Source organism: Pongo pygmaeus, chromosome 8 (assembly GCF_028885625.2).
Source record: "Pongo pygmaeus isolate AG05252 chromosome 8, NHGRI_mPonPyg2-v2.0_pri, whole genome shotgun sequence".
In the NCBI taxonomy this organism is placed as follows: Eukaryota; Metazoa; Chordata; class Mammalia; order Primates; family Hominidae; genus Pongo; species Pongo pygmaeus.
In genome coordinates, this window is record NC_072381.2 from 18,642,966 (window position 1) to 18,661,809 (window position 18,844).

Genomic DNA, 18,844 nt, shown 5'->3' on the forward strand with positions numbered 1-18,844 from the left:
ATTTTAAATGTAGTTTTGTTTTGAGGACATCACCAGAATCTGGCAGTCTTTAAAAACTTTGATACAGAAATTATAAAAATTGACAGAACTCAATGGAAATGGAATTGGGGTACAGTTCAAGAACTTGGCATTTTAATAGAATTAAAAGTCAGGGACAAATCTACATCCTGGTCATTGTCACCATTTGCAGTATTTGTCACAATTTTATATAACTGAAATAATATTTTGGCTGTTAGTAAAATTCAAAGGGAATATAAAACCCATGAACTTGAACTGAAATTAGACTTAATAATTTAGAAAAAAAAAAACTTCTGGGGAAAAAAAATGTTTGGGTCTTGGTAACAGGTCCTTGTATAACTGCCAGAAACTGCTTCTATAAATATCACTTGTCATTAATTTCACATACTGTCTGATGCCTTTATTAAATGTATTTGAGTATCTCTTAAGAACCTTAAAAAGATATAGAGCCTTCCTGCTAATTGCCTAATAAAGTTTTTGATGCTTATACATTAAAATGCTAGAACTGTAGCAATAACATTCAGCCTGTTACTGATATTTAGTAAAACTTTTATTTCCATATTAATATTTACATAAGCAAATATTGCCCTTCAATGCATAAACACTGCAGCAAATTCTTTCAACTAGACCCTGGCTCGGCCATAATAATAAACATTAGGCAGTGAGATCATTTTGCCCAAATTTAAAATGTTCTTCTCATCTTCATCTGAGAGAGGGGTCATTCAGTAATATGTTATTTAGCATGCCGATAGGCTGGTGAAAAACACAAATGCTGTTTTTCTAATATTAACTCCAATGTTTCTGAGACATTGAAGTATATCTTATATCAGACTTTTGAATTTGGTAGTTCTGAAATGTATGATCTTCAAATCATTCCTAAATTAACCAAGTTTCATTCTCCATGTGAGTCATGCTTGAGAAGTATTCTGGGTGCTATCTGATGGCTACATCATATCATATTCTGTTTAGTCGTGTTTCTTCGTGTGTCTTTTAGTGGTTGGCAAGTTTTCATATGGCTCTGTTGTTCTTTGATAGATTGCTCATAAAAGCATAAGTGCTTTCAATCTTAGTGTACTATTAATAAAATAAGCCTAAAACAGAGGAGCTGCAACAAAACAAGAAGGAAATATTAATCTTGGGTGTTAGCCTTAAGGTTCTGTGCATTGCCTCTGAGGGTCTCTAAAATAAAAAGCAAAATAAATCTGTGCTGTTTCGCTATCTGTGATCTGGGCAAGTGACTTGAGGGCTGCAGAAATTACACTGGTTCTCTTCCATTCTCTCAGGGCCTTTTAAAATTAAACCTTGAATTTGAAATCAGAGACCATCATGTGGCTCTTTCAAGTACTCCAGCAATCTCCACTGGGAAATATTGTTTTCCTCCTTAAATGAAAGATAAATTTAAAGTTGAATAAAAACATAACGAATTATGTTTACTGAATAATATAAATGTTTGAGGATGTGAAATAAGTGTCAGATTTAACAGAAATTTTTGCTTTACTCCAGTAAATCAGGAGGAAATTCATCATCCAGTTTGGGTGACATAGTACCTAGTTCCAGAAAATCAACACCTCCATCGTCTGGTAAGTAGGTGATAAATGCTGAATAATACATACCACATTTCATGCTTTCCCCAGCCCTATCCAGTTTTGTGAATTTACATATACACTGAATCACTATGTTAACCCTACAGATGTTAAAAGGAATCAGAAGTGAGCATGCCCTTTTGGAGTTACAAACAATATGGGGAAATGTTTTTTTCTGGCTGGAAAAAAAAGTATGTCAAAGTGTTTACATTGCTGTAGATGATCAAAGTGATTAATGTATTTAACTTTTTTTTTTCTTTTGAGACAGAGTCTCATTCTGTTGCCCAGGCTGGAGTGTAGTGGCATGATCTTGGCTCACTGCACCTCTGCCTCCAGGGCTCAAGCGATCCTCCCACCTCCGCTTCCCAAGTAGCTGGGACTACAGGTGCACACCACCATGCCAGGCTAATTTTTGTATTTTTTGTAGAGATGGAGTTTCACCATGTTACCCAGGCTGGTCTCGAACTCCTGAGTTCAAGCGATCCACCTGCCTCAGCCTCCCAAAGTGCTGGGTTTACAGGTGTGAGCCACCACACGCAGCCATATTTAACCTTTAATCCCTAGTTCCTGTGATGGTGCTTGTCATGGGCAGTAAATGGGTAAACACTTGCCAGCAACCATAGCACAATGTGAGATATAACCTTAACATTAAATAGAAGGATAAAAACTCTAGAAAGGTAAGGAACAGAGAGTAAAGTGAAGATAGAGGACTGGCCTGTCATGGGCTCTACCAGAAAAGTTCTGTGGAAGACACAGACAAGAAGTATAGAAAAAAGATGAAAATGTGTGTGGGAAGAGTAACTACTGTTTTCTTTCCAAAGCAGTGGGTTCATCCTAATGGTTGCTGGATAAAATAAAGCACACCTACTTACGTTTGAATTTCAGATAAACAATAATTTACTGGTTTAAGTACATATTGCATGGGGCATACTTACACTAAAAATGTATGGAACATACTTATACTAAAACATTGTTTTAAATTCAAATTTAACTGTATTTATATTTGCTAAATCTGGGAACTCTCCTATTCTGTGTAGAACATGGAATTCTATATAGACAGGAGACTAATGATTTGAATTGCAAAAAAAGCACATGATCAGTATCTTAGTTTGCTAAGAGAATTGTAACTGGGAATCAGAGTAAGATTGTAAAGGTTGACTTCCAGGGTGTTTCAGCAAAATGATACTGTGTGTGATTTCTAGAAAGCTGGAAATGGGAAGAGATAAAAAACAGAGAGTTGCACAACTATGCGGAAATCAAGGAACTAGTCACACAGTGACTGATGTGCTTTATGGACAAGATTTCTCTATTACTAATAATCAGCTTCATTCCTGAATGGTGGTGGCCTCTAGAGACCAATCAAGGACTTCTTAGCAAAAACTATAGGATTTTTTTTTTTAAGAGAAGGGGTCTCACTATGTTGCCCAGGCTGGTCTTGAAACTCCTGGGTTCAAGGGATCCTCCTCCTCAGCCTCCCAAGCTGCTGGGATGACAGGCATGAGCCACCATGCCCAGCCATTGGCAAACTAAGATACTGATCATGGGCTTTTTTTGCAATTCAAACCATTGTTCTCCTGTTTATATAGAATTCCAAGTTCTACACAGAATATAGGACTTTTTAAGTGAGCAAAATCTGAGCACAATAAATGAATTGCTTTAGGAAGCAAATTAATTTCAAAAACTCTCTACTTATAACTTGAAGCAAGCAATTCTAAGATGCTCAAAATTAAGTAAAGTAGTATGCATGAAATGAAAATGAAAGCCCCCGTAGGTACTATGTGAAGCTTATACCTTTCCTTGATAATTACAGAGCCCCTGAATCCACAGAGGAAGGGAGGCCTATCCTGCTCCTTCTCAAATGTGTGAAGTTGCAGGGATTCCTATATAAACCTTACACTCTTCTTACATATCTCAAAGATGATTTCGGTGATTTCTAGGGACTGCTACTAGGCTCTTAAAGTGGAAAAAGACTATGTCACCTTGCGATAAAGCAACAGTTCTGCCTGCACATGTCAGCCTCACTTCTTTCTGTATACCAGAAAAATTCTTCCATTCCCTCCAGCCATATTGTAGCCCTCCAGTGGTTTTGGCAACACAGATGCTTCTCCACTTATGATAGAGTTACACTTCACTAAACCCATCATAAATGGAAAATATCGTAACTCAAAACGCACTTAACATGTAGACAGACCCAGTAAAAAGTCCTAAGTTGAACCATCGTAAAGTTCAGACGTTCCTTGACTTCTGATGAGGTTATGTCCTGAAAAATTCGTAATAAACTTGCACAATCTTAAGTTGAACCATTGTATGGTTCAACTTGTATGTCCAGGACTGTCTGTATAATGAAAGGAGGCACATGCATTTTGAAGAATAAGTTAGTATACATGTAAAATAACATTCCGTTTTGTAGGCAGATGTTTGCCATTACTAAAAGTAAAATTCCATGAAGAGTGTAATATTTAAAAAGGTGATTTAAATGTTCACCAAGGTTTTGTAGAGATACACCAACTTTCAAGTGACTTTTCTGGTGATTGAGTCACTTGGAGCTATAACCAACTACAAAATGTATAATAAGCATATCAGGACTCTGAGATAATTTTTATATCAATAGCTCAACTGATTTAAAGGAAAACTTCAGAAAGCTCTAAAGAGAAGTTCTCCCAATCCACCTGCAGGCACAACTGATCCAACTATCAAGTGTGGATGGGCCTGGAATGATCATTTTCATCTTGTTTCCAGAGGTCTCATCTACTATTCTCCTCACTCATTGCCAGACCAAAGAATCTAAGTATCTGCCTAAGGTATATATGCTTGGATGCTGTCAAGAACTTGGAAAATTTCCCACTTGACATCTGGGCATTGGTGTCATAGCCAGTTGCAGAACACATACATCGCACCCACACACACATGTGTGTACATATGTCTCAACCCCAAGCTCTGCTTAACTTGACCCAAACCTTTAACGCCAAAACTTAAATTTCAAAAAATTGTCCTGGGTGCCGTGGCTCACGCCTGTAATCCCAGCACTTTGGGAGGCTGAGGCAGGAGGATCACTTGAGCCCAGGAGTTCAAGACCAGCCTGGACAACGTAAGTGAGACCCCGTTTCTAAACAAACAAAAAAATTAGCTGGGTATGGTGGTGTGCACCTGTAGTCCCAGCTACTTGGGAGGCTGAGGTAGGAGGTTCACTTGAGTCCAGGAGGTTGAGGCTGCAGTGAGCCATGATTATGTCACTGCACTCCAGCCTGGGCCACAGAGGGAGACCCTGTCATAGATAGATAGATTAGATAGATAGATAGATAGATAGATAGATAGATAGATAGATAAGATAGATAGATAGATAGACAGACAGACAGACAGACAGATAGAAAAAATGTTCCCAAGGCTCTCTATCACTAATAATAATATATGCATGCTAGTGAGGAAGAATGAGACTTTTCAAATATATGAAAGCAGTTCTTTCCAAGTAAATACTAATGTTTGCGAAAGCATGGAAATACAAGTATGAAATTTAAAAAGAGTAACATCTCTCATTAAAAGAAGAACCATCTGAGTCTAATAAAATACATGTAGCTGAACAGATTTGAAAATGCTTCTTAACTGCGTTGGTAAGTTTCTTTAATATGTTTTGAAAGTGACCACGTTTCAGAATTCTACGTATTTCAAAATGAACTCAGATGTTTTTAGACCTGAGTTAACCAAATGTCAGAACTAGTACATTATAGAAAGTTCTCAATTTGGGATTTCCATGCCTCATGTCCAGATACAGGTAAATTTCAAACCTGACTCAGGCTATGTGTGTGGAAAGCCAAACACCTGGGCAACGTTGCAGCCAAAGATGTATACGTTTCCACTCTTTCTTTCTTTTTTTTTTTGAGATGGAGTCTCACTGTCACCCAGGCTGGAGTGCACTGGCACAATCTCAGCTCACTGAAACCTCCACCTCCCAGGTTCAAGTGATTCTCCCACCTCAGCGTCCCAAGTAGCTGGGATTACAGGCACCGGCCACCACACCTGGCTAATTTTTGTATTGTTAGTAGAGACAGGGCTCTCCCAGGTTGGCCAGGCTGGTCTCGAATTCCTGACCTCAGGTGATGCACCCACCATGGCTTCCCAAACTGCTGGGATGGATTACAGGCATGAGCCACCATGCCCAGCCTCACTCTTACTTTAAAAAACAAAAATACACCTGATGATCACAGCAGGCTAGATTCAATGGGCAAATCACAAAATTCAACTCATGAACTTGACCAACCAAGGGTCCTGTAAATTCTGACATCCAACTGGTTATCTTCATTTTAGAAAAGCCCTCAAAGGGTACTGTCCCTTGAATGTGGTCTTCATAAGCCCAATGAAAGATGAGAAAGATACAACATGTGGGAATTTACCACCAGCAAGGAAACTCTTGATTTTGGTTAACGTGTATTGTAGGAATAATGAAATTCTTACCCAGATCTTGTCCTTCATATCCAGGAAAGTGCTAACAACATGCCGCTTGAGTTGAGATTCAAGGAAAACCATTTCTGAAGAGTTTTCTGAGACTCTTTCCTGGTTTATGCCATTCAATAAGCCCCATACGGAAACTTTCCTATATGAGAAAAGGATTAGCTATAGGATGGTATAAAAGTCAGCATTGGATAAAGCCCTAGGCACATTTTATGTTTTCTCTACATACCACATGTTAAACCTTTTAGCACATCAGTATGCATAGATGGGGGCAAAGAGGAAGACATAGTTACTATGTTAAGCCTACCTATTTGGAATTCAGTCAGTCCATCATTACATTTTTTTGATAGAAAATCATACCTCCTGCATTATGCAAGCAATAGCTGATTATTTGTAATAGTGTACAAACAGTGGCAGGTATTCACTCCATCACAGGTTTCCTACCTCATCAAATGAAAAGGAATAATTAAATAAGAGATCCTAGTTTTCAAAAGGCTGGTTCATTTAACATTCATAACAATTTCAAAACTGAAAAATAATGTAATGCCTGTCACATGATCTTCCATCCTTTGAAAAGGTTAGAAGAAGCTGCTGTGAGCAGTTCAGCTTGTGTATCACAGGGAATGGTAGCTGTATTGTAACACCAAGCTGTTATTTCAAACTGGTAATTTGTTCCTTCCTTCAATCTAAATGTACTGTGGTTTTTGTTAGAGAGCTAACATGTATAATATGATGCTTTCCTGCGGTAAGTAAATTTTTTTTCTTCTCCTTGACTGATTCTTAACCATAGAATAATTTTCTAGCTAGCTTAGCTCTACGATGTCATCCTGACTCCTGACACCAAGGACATGACCCCATTCAGGATGTGAAGGGAACTGAAAGAGGGCACCCAGATTGAAAAGGGACTTCGCCTGGATGGGCAGTGTGGTATAGAGATGGTTACAGACTCACTTAGGTGGGCAGCGTGGTATACGGAGGGTTATAGACTCACTTACGCGAGAGGAGTAGGTCTGAATCCTGACTGCCGAGTTTTTGCCAAGAACAAGTCCCTTAAATTTTGAGTTTTTTAATCTTAAAAATAGAGCCTTGAAGTTGATCTTTATTTCCATCTCTGATTCTGCAGTTGATAAAATTTTGTAGCTATTTCGATTGCACGTGGAAGCATTTTGTAAAATTTGAAGTGAGATTATGCATCTTTTTTTCTTGTAACACTTTTTAAGTACTATATTTTCAGGTGGAACAATGGGAAAAGTAAAAGCATGTCAAGCAACAAAGCTAAACCCTTCATTTCACAGATGAGGAAACCAGTGGCATATCCTCTTGGGTCCTCGTGCCCTTCCACTCTGCCTCTTTTGTTAAACCCAGTGGCTTTGCATAAGTCACCAGAAGTCTTCCAATGTCATTTTATTAGACTGATTTCATTCAGATATCTTGGGACCCAGTGTTTTCCCATTAGTCTTCATCAGCCTAAAATCAGTTTAATCCTGTCCTTCCTGGAGCCCTCCCTGAATCATTGGCCTTGTGTATGACCCCTTTGCATTGATTGGATTGAGAATTTTTCCATTCTCTCTTTCTCTCAAATGTCTGTTGCAATTTTAGTGAAACTTTTCACGCTGTCATTATTTTTACACAAAATCTGCAAAAAGAAAAATCTTTTTTTGCACATTGTATTGTTGGTGCAAATGTAATTGTGGTTTCGGACCATGGATTTTAAATCATAACTAGGCCTAAATACATCTTTATTAATCAAAATAGGAAGCATTACAATCAACACATTTTTGCCAATGAGAAATAAGTGTGTTTACTCCTGTAGCACAAAACTTCGTGCTTTGGGATTCGGCAAACTCTTGGAAAGCACTTTCTCCATCCTGCTGGTTGTGGAAGAATTTTCTCTGCAAAAAGTTGTCGAGATACTTGAAGAAGTGGTAGTCGGTTGGCAAGAGGTCACGTGAATATGATGGATGAGGCAAAACTTCGTAGCCCAATTCATTCAACTTTTGAAGAGCCGGTTGTGCAATATGCAGCCAGGCGTTGTCACGGAGAAGAATTGGGCCCTTTCTGTTGACCGATGCCGGCTGCAGGCGTTGCAGTTTTCGGTGCATCTCATCAATCTGCTGACCATACTTCTCAGATGTGATGTTTTCGCTGGGATTCAGAAAGCTATAGTGGATCAGACCGGCAGCAGCCCACCAAACAGTGACCATGACCTTTTTTTTTTTTTTTTTTTTTTTGTGCAAGTTTGGCTTTGGAGCTTCTCAGTCCAGCAGCTGAGCTGGTTGTCAGTGGTTGTCATATAAAATCCAATTTTCATCCCACATCAGAATCCGACTGAGAAATGGTTCACTGTTTATGCATAGAATAAGAGAAGACGCTTCCAAACAACAATTTTTTTTTTTGCTTGGCTCATGAGGCACCTACTTATTGAGTTTTTTCACCTTTCCGATTTGCTTCAAATGTAGAATGACCGTAGAATGGCCAAAGTTGAATTCTTCAGCAACTTCTCGTGTAGTTGTAAGAGAATCAGCTTTGATGATTGTTCTTGAGTAATCGCTGTCAACTTCCAATGGTCAGCCACTATGCTCCTCATCTTCAAGTCCCTCGTGTACTTTGCAAAGCTTCGTGAACCACCACCGTGCTGTACGTTCATTAGCAGTTCCTAGGCCAAATGCACTGTTGATATTGCAAGTTGTCTCCACTGCTTTACGACACATTTTGAACTCGAATAAGAAAGTCACTCAAATTCACTTTTTGTCTGACATCATTTCCATAGTCTAAAATAAACATAAAAAACAGCAAGTAATAAGTCATTAGCAAAAATGCATAAAGTGAGAAATGCCCATTAAAATGATATATAACATAACCACATTTATTTAAGAATGTATTCCAATATCAAATGGCAAATTCCAACAGTGCAAAAACCGCAATTACTTTTGCATTCACCTATAATAAAGGTTTTCAAAGTAGTTGTTTGTTATCTCAAAGCTGGTTTAAGATATTGTAATGAAGTCAAATGTTCTGTACTCCACTTTTATACAGTTGATACAGAGAAAATCAACATTATATTTGAAACTACAGATTTAAAATGTTTCTCTGAAAATATTCAAGAGGTCTAGCATGAAACTGATTCATTCAAGCAGATTATAAGTGTATCTTTCAGTTTCGTTAGATTTGATTACCTTGCATTCTTAACGTGCTTTACCTTTAAATTTAATTTTCTTTGCTTACTGTGTTGAGCACTCATGATAGTTTTTTTTTTTTTTTACTATGGTTAGTTTTATTTGCTTTCATCTTATTTTCTTTATAACCTATTTTTCCTCTCCTGTCCACCTGATTTTTGAATTGTTTGTCTGTATATAGCTATAGACATAGATGCTACTGGCTTAGATGCAGAAGAAAATGATATTCCAGCAAACCACCGCTCCCCTAAACCCAGTGCAAACAGTGTAACGTCACCCCACTCCAAAGAGAAAAGAATGCCCTTCTTTAAGAAGGTAACATTAACTTCCAAGCTCCCATTGTCCACCTGCTCAACTGCACTGCGTCACATTTCTAGTCCTGTTGACTGTCTGCGTCCTTTGACAAGCCAATAACGTGCATGCTCTGTTATTTGTTTCTTTTCCATGCTGCTGTAGCTAAGCAGAAGCAGAAATCGGTAAGTTTACATTGACATAAGCTGTGTTTATCCTGCCACTGGCATCATTAGCATTAATTCCCACAGTTGTATTAAATACAATCATTTCTGTCCCAAGCAAAGAACCTATCAACAGCTAATTGAGTTCATGCATTTCAAACCAACTAAATTCAGGGAGTGACCTGTTAAAACACCATTACAGTACTTATCCTTTTTGATGGAATAATATCTACCACCAAGGGAATTTGTTTCAACATTCAAGGATGTCAAACACCGACAGCTCCATATAATGCACCTAAATTGTGCATGCTTATTCTGTGTGTCTCTTCCTTTTATCCAGAAATTTAACTTATGATCAAACATATTAAAGCAGTTATTAAATTCTGACTTATGATATCCAGACACATAGCTTGTACTAACAAAAAAAAAGTATTCAAGTTTTAATTTAGTCAGTATGTAAACTTCTAATCCACTAGGTGCAAAATCTGCAGATGAACAAGACCAGTGGAAAACTGCAGGCTTGTTTTGGCGGTTTACTGTGAGTTTTTCCTATTGTCATATATAAATATTCTCCCGATGTTCTTGCCTTCTCCATCAGTCAGATTTTAGCGTCTCACCCGTTGGACAATGCAGCCAGTGGTCATGCGTAGAGCGTTTGCCATTGGCCATCCAAGATGCTACACAGTGAGGCTCCTTGTCCCCTAAATGGAAACTATAGGGTATTCCTGAGCTCTCGTTACTTCAGACAAAGCCTTTTCCTCTCACCCGTTTTGTAGCTTTAAAGCATTATTTTTTAAGGACCACTACCCTCCCCCCAAATTTCCCTTTTTTTCCCCTCTTTTCCCCTCTTTTCCCCATCAGTTTCCACAGCTACCATGCTGTCTTTTAGGGTCTTACTAATGTTGCCGAGTCTGGCAAAACCATGGATATATTCTCACACGCACATGTGATGTCAAGTCTGTCCATCTTCTGCCCCCAAACTCTCCACATAATGAACACTTTTCCACTGCAAACAAGTATTTTGGTTTGCGGAGGAACTCATTAATGAGGTGTCAGATACTGAACTGTAAAGTTGGCTTTTTTGAATCAATTATGATTACTTTAATAAGGGAAAACTTCAGCATTCCAGGCAAAAATTGCAACACTTGGATTTTTGTGTTAACATAGCCTCAGCTTGATGTTCACCCACAACAGTGGGCCCATCTCTGGGGTCCGATCTTCTTGTTATAGCTAAAGCTAGCAGCCAAGTGACTAACAGTGTCCATCATTCAGAAGTTTAGAAAATCGGCATCGCTAAGACATTCGGGCCTTGACAGAGAAGGAACGTGAGCTAAAACCATGTTTGTCAAGATAGGTTTTTGAAGTTTGCTTATCTTTAAATTCTAAAACTTTAAAAACATTTATCACAATTTTTTCACTAAATAATTTGAGCAGGCAGGGCGCAATGGCTCACACCTGTAATCCCAGCCCTTCAGGAGGCTGAGGCAGGTGAATCATCTGTGGTCAGGAGTTTGAGACCAGCCTGGCCAACATGGTGAAACCCTGTCTCTGCTAAAAATACAAAAAATTAGCCTGGCATGGTGGCAGGCACCTGTAATCCCAGCTACTTGGGAGGCTGAGGCAGAAGAACTGCTTGAACCCAGAAGGTGGAGACTGTAGTGAGCCGAGATCATGCCACTGCGCTCCAGCCTGGGCAACAGAGCTAGACAACTCTGTCTCCAAAAAAAAAAAAAAAAAAAAAAAATCAAGCTAAATAGGGTTAACAGGAAAGAGTAGACAAAAATGACGGTGTCATTCTTCATAGGGCACAAAGCACCAATATTCCATCAAATAAGGTAATTTCTGTAGCTACCCTATTGATTAAGAAGCTGATTGATTACCAGCAACGGGTGACCCTTTGCTAGTTGGCAGTTATAGATTGAAGGAATCAAAGACCTATCAAACACTGGGCCACTTCAGAATTAAAGTCTTGAGATAAAATTTCTTGGTAGCTGTTACTAAAATGCAGGAAATTTACATTCCTAATTTCAACGGTGAAAAGGTGTTCTTACACCGCATAGTTATAAGGACTTCGCTTCTAAACATTTTCAGTATGATCCCAGGTGGTATACATGAAATAATTTAAGAAATATGCTTATGATGCCTTCGGCACTGGTATTCATTCTTCTTATGTTATTGATAATGTGGTTAACATCCATGTAGAATTCAAAAACAAAACAACAGCCTGAGATTCAATGAGAAGATCGTTTTCTATGTTTTAGGTTGCTTTTAGAGTGGTGCTTGTGTGGTATGTGTGCTGTCACTGTATTATGTTTGTCTTTTTTTGTTGTTGTTGTTCAAAACTGTATTCTACGTTGATTGTGTCAGTTAAAATTAATTCTGAATGCTAGGTGAAATTTTAATTAATTAAAATTAATTCTGAATGCTAGGTGAAATTGTAATTAATTAAAATTAATTCTGAATGCTAGGTGAAATTTTAGGCAGTGCAATTTGACAGCCCAGTCACGGTAATATTTTTCTCCCCTCTGATTATTTCGTCTATGACTACGGGTAAAATCTCAGATGGAAGCTTTTGAATTTCAAATGCTTTCTAATTCCCCCCGAGGCAATGTGAATTCAATGAAGCCAGAAAAGTTTGTAATGGGCAATTTTAAGCAACAATAAAACATTCTTGAGTGACAGGCAGATGCAAAAATGACATTCATATCTGCACATCAGTGTACTGAATTCTTAAAATCATTTACAGAACATTTTTCTGTTGGTGTGTGTGATTCTCAAATTATATTTTTTGACACTCCTTAGCCAGAAAGATTCATATAGCAATGATTTGCTTACAGTGTCTAAGGCCATATCGCTCTTACGCATTTTTTTTAAAAAGTCATTTTTGGGTCAGTTTAGTATTTTATGCTATCAAAAGAGCCAATTTTAATATAAACCAATTAGCTGTTACCTAATTTTTCGAAAGATGTTATTCAACCATTTTATTTGAAGCAATTAACATGAAAAGTGTTGACAGTTTTAGAAATTGCTACAAAATTTAGCTTCTCCCCTCTTATTAAAAAGAAATAAATTACTGCAGAAAGACGTGATTAGTTATCTGACAGAAAACTACTTTTGAGAATCATATTAGATATGCACATTGATAATGAACCTTTTGAGGCCACTATAGCATGGTTGAATATATTATTATACATTAATCACCTTCCCTCGAAGACACGTAAACCTTACCTTTGAAGTACCAAGGTATAGAAACCAAAAAATTCAAAAGCATTAATCACTAAGCTGTGATCAGGGATCATGATTACTCTTTACTAAAATAAGCATGCATGCTCATTTAAACTCTCACAATGAAAGAGAATTTTGATAGTAGTGAGAGTTAAAATATTTTGAGATTAGGTAAAATATTGGTAGTGAGAGTTATAATATTTTGAAATGAGGTTTTAGACAGGTAAGACAAACACCTAAGATGCAAAGGTAACGCAATCTTTCTTTCCTCTGTAATTAACCACGTTAGGTCTAATCACTACAACTCTTTAGAAAGTTCAAACGCAGCCGAAAAGCAATATTAACTCCTAGTCAAGCCTAAAGCACCTATCTTGCATGAGGCATGTTTCTCTTTGTTCTATCAACTAGTTTCTTTTCAAAAGCAGCATCTCTTGCTTTAGGAACGAATAGGTCGGTAGCATTTCTTGAGATAAGCAAGAAAACTGTAGACAACAGTAACTTGAAACTTTAGGAAAATGAACCCACCAATCTTTGACTGGGTTTGTGTAGAAAAGAGGCAAGTGGGGAAAATAAAATGTGTGGAAAGCCAGTGCCTCATATTACAGAGTTCAGAAAGAGTACCTTATACATAAAATATTTATGTTCTACCTGCCTGTGAAACATCTAAAAGCCTCTCCTCTCTCTGCAGACAGAGCACACTCCTCCGTATGATGTGGTACCTTCCATGCGACCAGTGGTCCTAGTGGGCCCTTCTCTGAAGGGCTACGAGGTGGGTAGCAGCCTTCCACAGGAAGCTTAACTTGCATGCTGAACTTCTTTGTGATGCTGCCTCCTATTCCTGACCCTCTCTCTGAATTTTACAGCTTAAGGAGCCAACTTGAGAGCTTAGAGAGGTCACAGCAGCAAAGCATGTTGTTCTGCAAGCTGTGGTATACACTGCTTCGTCCTTTTTCTGTTTTGTTTACCTGGCTGTTGCTTTGAAGATTTCTGCTAGCTGCAGTGTACTCAGTCCAGGAAATAGTGTCAAATGGAGACCGATTGAAACCACTTGCAATGTTATTTGTCACTAAAACATCATGATAAGTTCAGTTTAATTGTCATTGCATCAGAACTCAGAAGCAGAAAAATGCGGCAACCTCATATTGCCACTCTTTCCAAATGCGAAGCTCAGGTTTTCAAGCGTTCCTGAGAGAAGTAAAATTGTTGTATCATCATTAGTAATGTTTTTTTTTTCGGTCATATCTTAATTTATTGCTTGCTCAATTGCAGGTCACAGATATGATGCAAAAAGCGCTGTTTGATTTTTTAAAACACAGATTTGAAGGGCGGTGAGTATTTCAGCATACTGGGTTTTGTGGATTTTGTCTTAAAGATGGCAAAACGCTGCTGGGACAGGTGTGTGATTCCAACAGAAAATGGCCCTCTGATGTCTATATGATGACAGGAAATAAGTTTCACTCAATTTAATCTGATTCAATCAATATTTATCATATTTGCTTTGTACATCCTTAACCCCTGATGTGTAGTTCCTGTACCTGCATCCATAAGCTGACCTTGGGCAGGATGCCACTGGCCGGTCTCACCCTCAACTCATGGTCAACTGGCCCTCTATTTCTGCCCAGCCATCGCACTAAATATCCCTCTTCCATTCACTTTTCCTCTCTTCTAAAAGACTTCTGTGCCATCTCCCCCTTCTTAAACCTCTGATAACCCCTTCTGATCTCACGCTCCCCCAGTGAACTTGCTTCCCTGTGTCGTTGAGAAAATAGAGGCAAATGGAGGAGAACATCCAGGCATTTCCATAACCCCGCCTGTGGAGTTGCATGTTTGCCTGGATGCTGTTTTATCTCCAATGACTATGTTCCCAGCAAAGGCCAACCCACCATGTGGGCACTAGATCTCATTCCCCATCCCCTCTCTGCTAGACGTATCCATACACAGCTGTAATCATCCTTTGCTCTCTCCTCATCAGTATTTCCTGTTCTAATGGAAACTCTGTCAACGTGTAAAAATGTCAATTCCTCTCACATTTGACCTCATATTGCTCTAGGTGTCTTTTTTTTTTCTTTACAGGAAGATTCCTTGAAACAATTGAGTGTACTGGCTTTCCTTCCACTTTCTTCAGCCTACCCCAGTTATGTTTTCACCCACACCACTCAGCTAAACTAGTGATGTCAGGATCACCCATGACCTTCACATTGCTAAATCCAGGGACAAATTTTCAGTCCTAATCTTACTTGACTATGAGCAATAGTTGACATGGTGGATTATTCCATCCTCTTTGAAATACTTTATTTGCTTTGTTTCTGGAACCACACTTTTCTGGTTTTCCTTCTGTCACACTGACTGCTCCTTTGTCTCCTTTGCTGGTACTTCCTCATCAACTGGAAATCTTGGACTGCCTAGGGCTAAGCTCTATGATGTCTTTTATCTACGTTCGTTTAGTGATTTCATTCAGCATCAGATTTTTAAATTCCATTCCTTTGCCAGTCTTTCCTCTAAATTCTAGACCCATGTATACAATTGCCTATTCATTATCACTACTAAGATGTCTAATGGACTTTTCAAATGTAACCTCCTCCAAAACTTACCCCTCCCACGGTCTTCCCTATCTCAATTAATAGCTTCTTCGTCTTTCAGTCCCAAGACCCTTCAGCCCAGATGATTTTCTTTGACTGTTCTTTCTCTCTTATATTTCACATGCAAATGCTGTTGTCTGTATCTTCAAAATATATTCAGAGTCGAAGCCCTTCTCACACATCCTCTGCCACCATTTTGGTCTGAGACATCTTCATCTCTTCCATGGATTGTTGCAACAGCCTCCCACCTTGTCTCCTTGCTTCTGTGGTTGTTCCCTTAAAGCCTGTGCTCAGGTTAGCTGCTGTATGACCCTGTTAAAATGTGAGCTAGTGCTCACCACTCCTTTAGTCAAAACCATCCAGTGACTTCTTTTTTTCCTCTGAGTAGAAACCAAAGTCCTACAGTGGCCTACATGACCTCCTATGGTCTATTCTTCCACACGCCCTTACCTAGATTTTCTCTTGCTGCTCTTCCCTCGCTCATTCTCACCCTGCCGTACTTACTCCCTTGCTGTTCTTTGAGTGTTCCAGACAGACAGATTACACGATCACCTCAGGGCTTTGGCACTTTGCGGTTCCTTCTGCTAGGAACACTTTTCCCTCAGATATTCTCCTTGGTATACGTGTGTACATGTATGCACACATACACATGCGTTCATTTGTTCTGTCTCTCCTTTCCCTTTGTTTTCTAGTGCTCTTTTATGTATTTCCAGTACTATTTTTGTTTATTGTCATTCTCCCATAATTAGACGATAAACTCCATGAGGGCAGGGTTTGAGAATGTTTTGTGAACTATTGTGTTCTCAGTGCCTGGAGCAGTACTCAACATGAGCAGTGGCCAGATGAATTTTGAATGAATGTCTGCTGCATACTCTCTGCTAGAGAAATGCAGAGATGGTGAAGCCAGTCTCTGCCTATGAAGAGCTCTCATGGAAACCATAAATTGAAACCTGTAGCAGTAACACTGCATATAAGTAAAAGGGCAACTTGGTTATATGCATGCACAAGGTGCAAGTAGCATAAAGGGAGGCGTAATTAACACCAACATCAGGACATCCACATCTGGAAGAGTTTTTAAATGGTGCCTAAGATTTGACCAAATGGATTACAGGGAAGAGAAGGGTATGTTCAGCAGATGGTATACAGGGTGTGAAGGCTTTGAGGTACGACACAGCATTATGTGTAAGGCAACTTACACCCAGATCTTAAAGGACATGGGCAAGGAGTGACTGGTAACAAACCCAAGGGTCATATCTAGTGTGTCGCGCCAATGGGCTTGGACTTAATCTTCTTTCTCCTCCTCTTCCCCCCGTTCACTATTCAACTTGCCTCAGTAAGTATCTATTGAGTATATTCTATGTGCCAGGCACTGTGAGGAGCAAAAACAGACAGGGGCCTTGGCTTTGTGGAGCTTAAAGTCTATTGAAAGGCAGTCTTGAATCAAATAATTAATGGGTGCCATCATTCAATGTTAAGCCAGCTCCTGAAGCATCAAAGACATGACTAGAGTCCAAAATGGAAACCTCAAAGTTTAAGAGTTGGTTATTACAGGGGACCTGGAACATACAGGGCTAGGGTATATTTCTGTATTTTTAACCAGATAAATGCAGTGCGTCTCTTCTCCACATTCCTTTCCTCCTCCCATCCTAACAATGCAACTACAATAGATCAGGAGTCCCCAACCCCCGGGTCACAGATCAGTACTGGTCCATGGCCTGCTAGGGGCCACACAGCAGGGGGTGAGTGGCAGGGGAGTGTGCAAAGCTTCATCTGTATTTACAGTCACTCCTCATCACTCACACATTACTGCCTGAGCTCAGCCTCTTGTCAGATCAGCAGCGGCATTAGATTCTGATAGGAGCACAAACTCTACTGTGAATTCTGCATGCGAGGGATCTAGGTTACATGCTCCTTAGGACAGTCTAATGCCTAGTGTTCTTTCACTGTCTCCCATCAACCCCAGAAGGGACCATCTAGTTGCAGGAAAACAAGCTCAGGGATCCCACTGATTCTACATTATGGTGAGTTGTATAATCATTTCATTATATATTCCAATGTAATAATAATAGAAAGAAAGTGCACAATAAATGTAATGTGCCTGAATCATCTCAAAACCGTCTCCCCACTCCTACCAAACCGGTCCATGGAAAAGCTGTCTTTAATGAAACTGGTCCCTGGTGCCAAAAATGTTGGGGACCACTGCAACAGATAGTATTTGTTGGTTTCAGGATTCTTTTAGATTTCTTACTATAGTACTTTCTTTCCAGACCACACCTACTACTACAACCATTTCTAATTTATATTGACTTTTGGCAGAGGAGGCAAGGGCAGGGAGGAAACTTTTATAGGAGGACAAGTCTTGTTAGTAAGTGATCAAGCAGGCTGGTCATGGTGGCTCATGCCTGTAATCCCAGCACTTTGGGAGGCCGAGGCGGGTGGATCACGAGATCAGGTGTTCGAGACCAGCTTTGCCAACATGGTGAAACCTCGTCTCTACTAAAGATACAAAAATTAGCTGGGCGTGTTGGCGCGTGCCTGCAGTCCCAGCTACTCGGGAAGCTGAGGCCTGAGAATTGCTTGAACCCGGGAGGCAGACGTTGCAGTGAGCCGAGATCGCGCCACTGCAGTCCAGCCTGGGCAACAGAGTGAGACTCTGTCTCAAGAAAAAAAAAAAAAAGTGATCAGGCAAAGAACTGAAAGGAGAGAATGAGGAAAACAAAAACTATTATAAGTTTCAAGGTATGAAAAGACTTTATAATCAAGGTCTTCCAACCAAATATTCCTAATTAGATTTTTTTAATTTTACCTGTCTTTAAGAAATATTTTTCAGTTTGTGAGAGGAAAATAGAACCTTTAACTTGGACCAAGGCTACTAGGCATTGGCCAAGTATAAAAGGCATACCTCTAATCTGCTCCATTTAGCTTTTGTTTCTTTATCCTTGGCTTTGTCATTTATCACAATTTGGAATTGTCAACATGAGCCTGAACACTAAAAAAAATTCTGCTAACAAAGGCACTGTGTTTTCCATGCCTAAGTCAACCCACTGCCCTTTCCTAAATGCCAGAGATGGGGAAGTGGGATGGAATTTCCTGGATTACTACTTGTACTTAAACCTGAGTAAGTTTTGAATCTGGAAGACACATTCCAGCCAGAGAGGGTGGATTTTGGACCCATGTTCGAGTGTATCAGCCAACCAGATTGGTTTTATTTAAGAAACAGATAAACAAAATATCTTAAAGTATCTGTTATTTCTAGCCAGAAGTAACTTCCGTATGGTTTAATTAATAGACCTGCCTTGGCTCATCTTGACTTGTAGAGCTGGGGTTCTATATTCTAGCCCTGTTGTCCCCAATTAACAGTC

The 18,844-nt window shown here is 39.3% G+C and overlaps 1 protein-coding gene across 10 annotated transcripts in view; it reads left to right on the forward strand.

Moving 5' to 3' along the window:
* Window positions 1-18,844, forward strand: part of CACNB2 (calcium voltage-gated channel auxiliary subunit beta 2) — a 402,144-nt gene that overhangs the window by 365,796 nt on the left and 17,504 nt on the right. For 5 of the 10 annotated variants that reach the window (XM_054503021.2, XM_054503022.2, XM_054503026.2 and 2 more), the window contains 4 exons: window positions 1,522-1,598; window positions 9,405-9,538; window positions 13,592-13,672; window positions 14,173-14,231. In XM_054503021.2, coding sequence (XP_054358996.1) covers window positions 1,522-1,598; window positions 9,405-9,538; window positions 13,592-13,672; window positions 14,173-14,231 — 351 coding nt within the window. Of the gene's footprint in view, window positions 1-1,521; window positions 1,599-9,404; window positions 9,539-9,679; window positions 9,700-10,154; window positions 10,217-13,591; window positions 13,673-14,172; window positions 14,232-18,844 lie in introns of all 10 variants that reach the window. The other 5 variants (XM_054503024.2, XM_063669606.1, XM_054503027.2 and 2 more) reach the window with 2 other exon arrangements.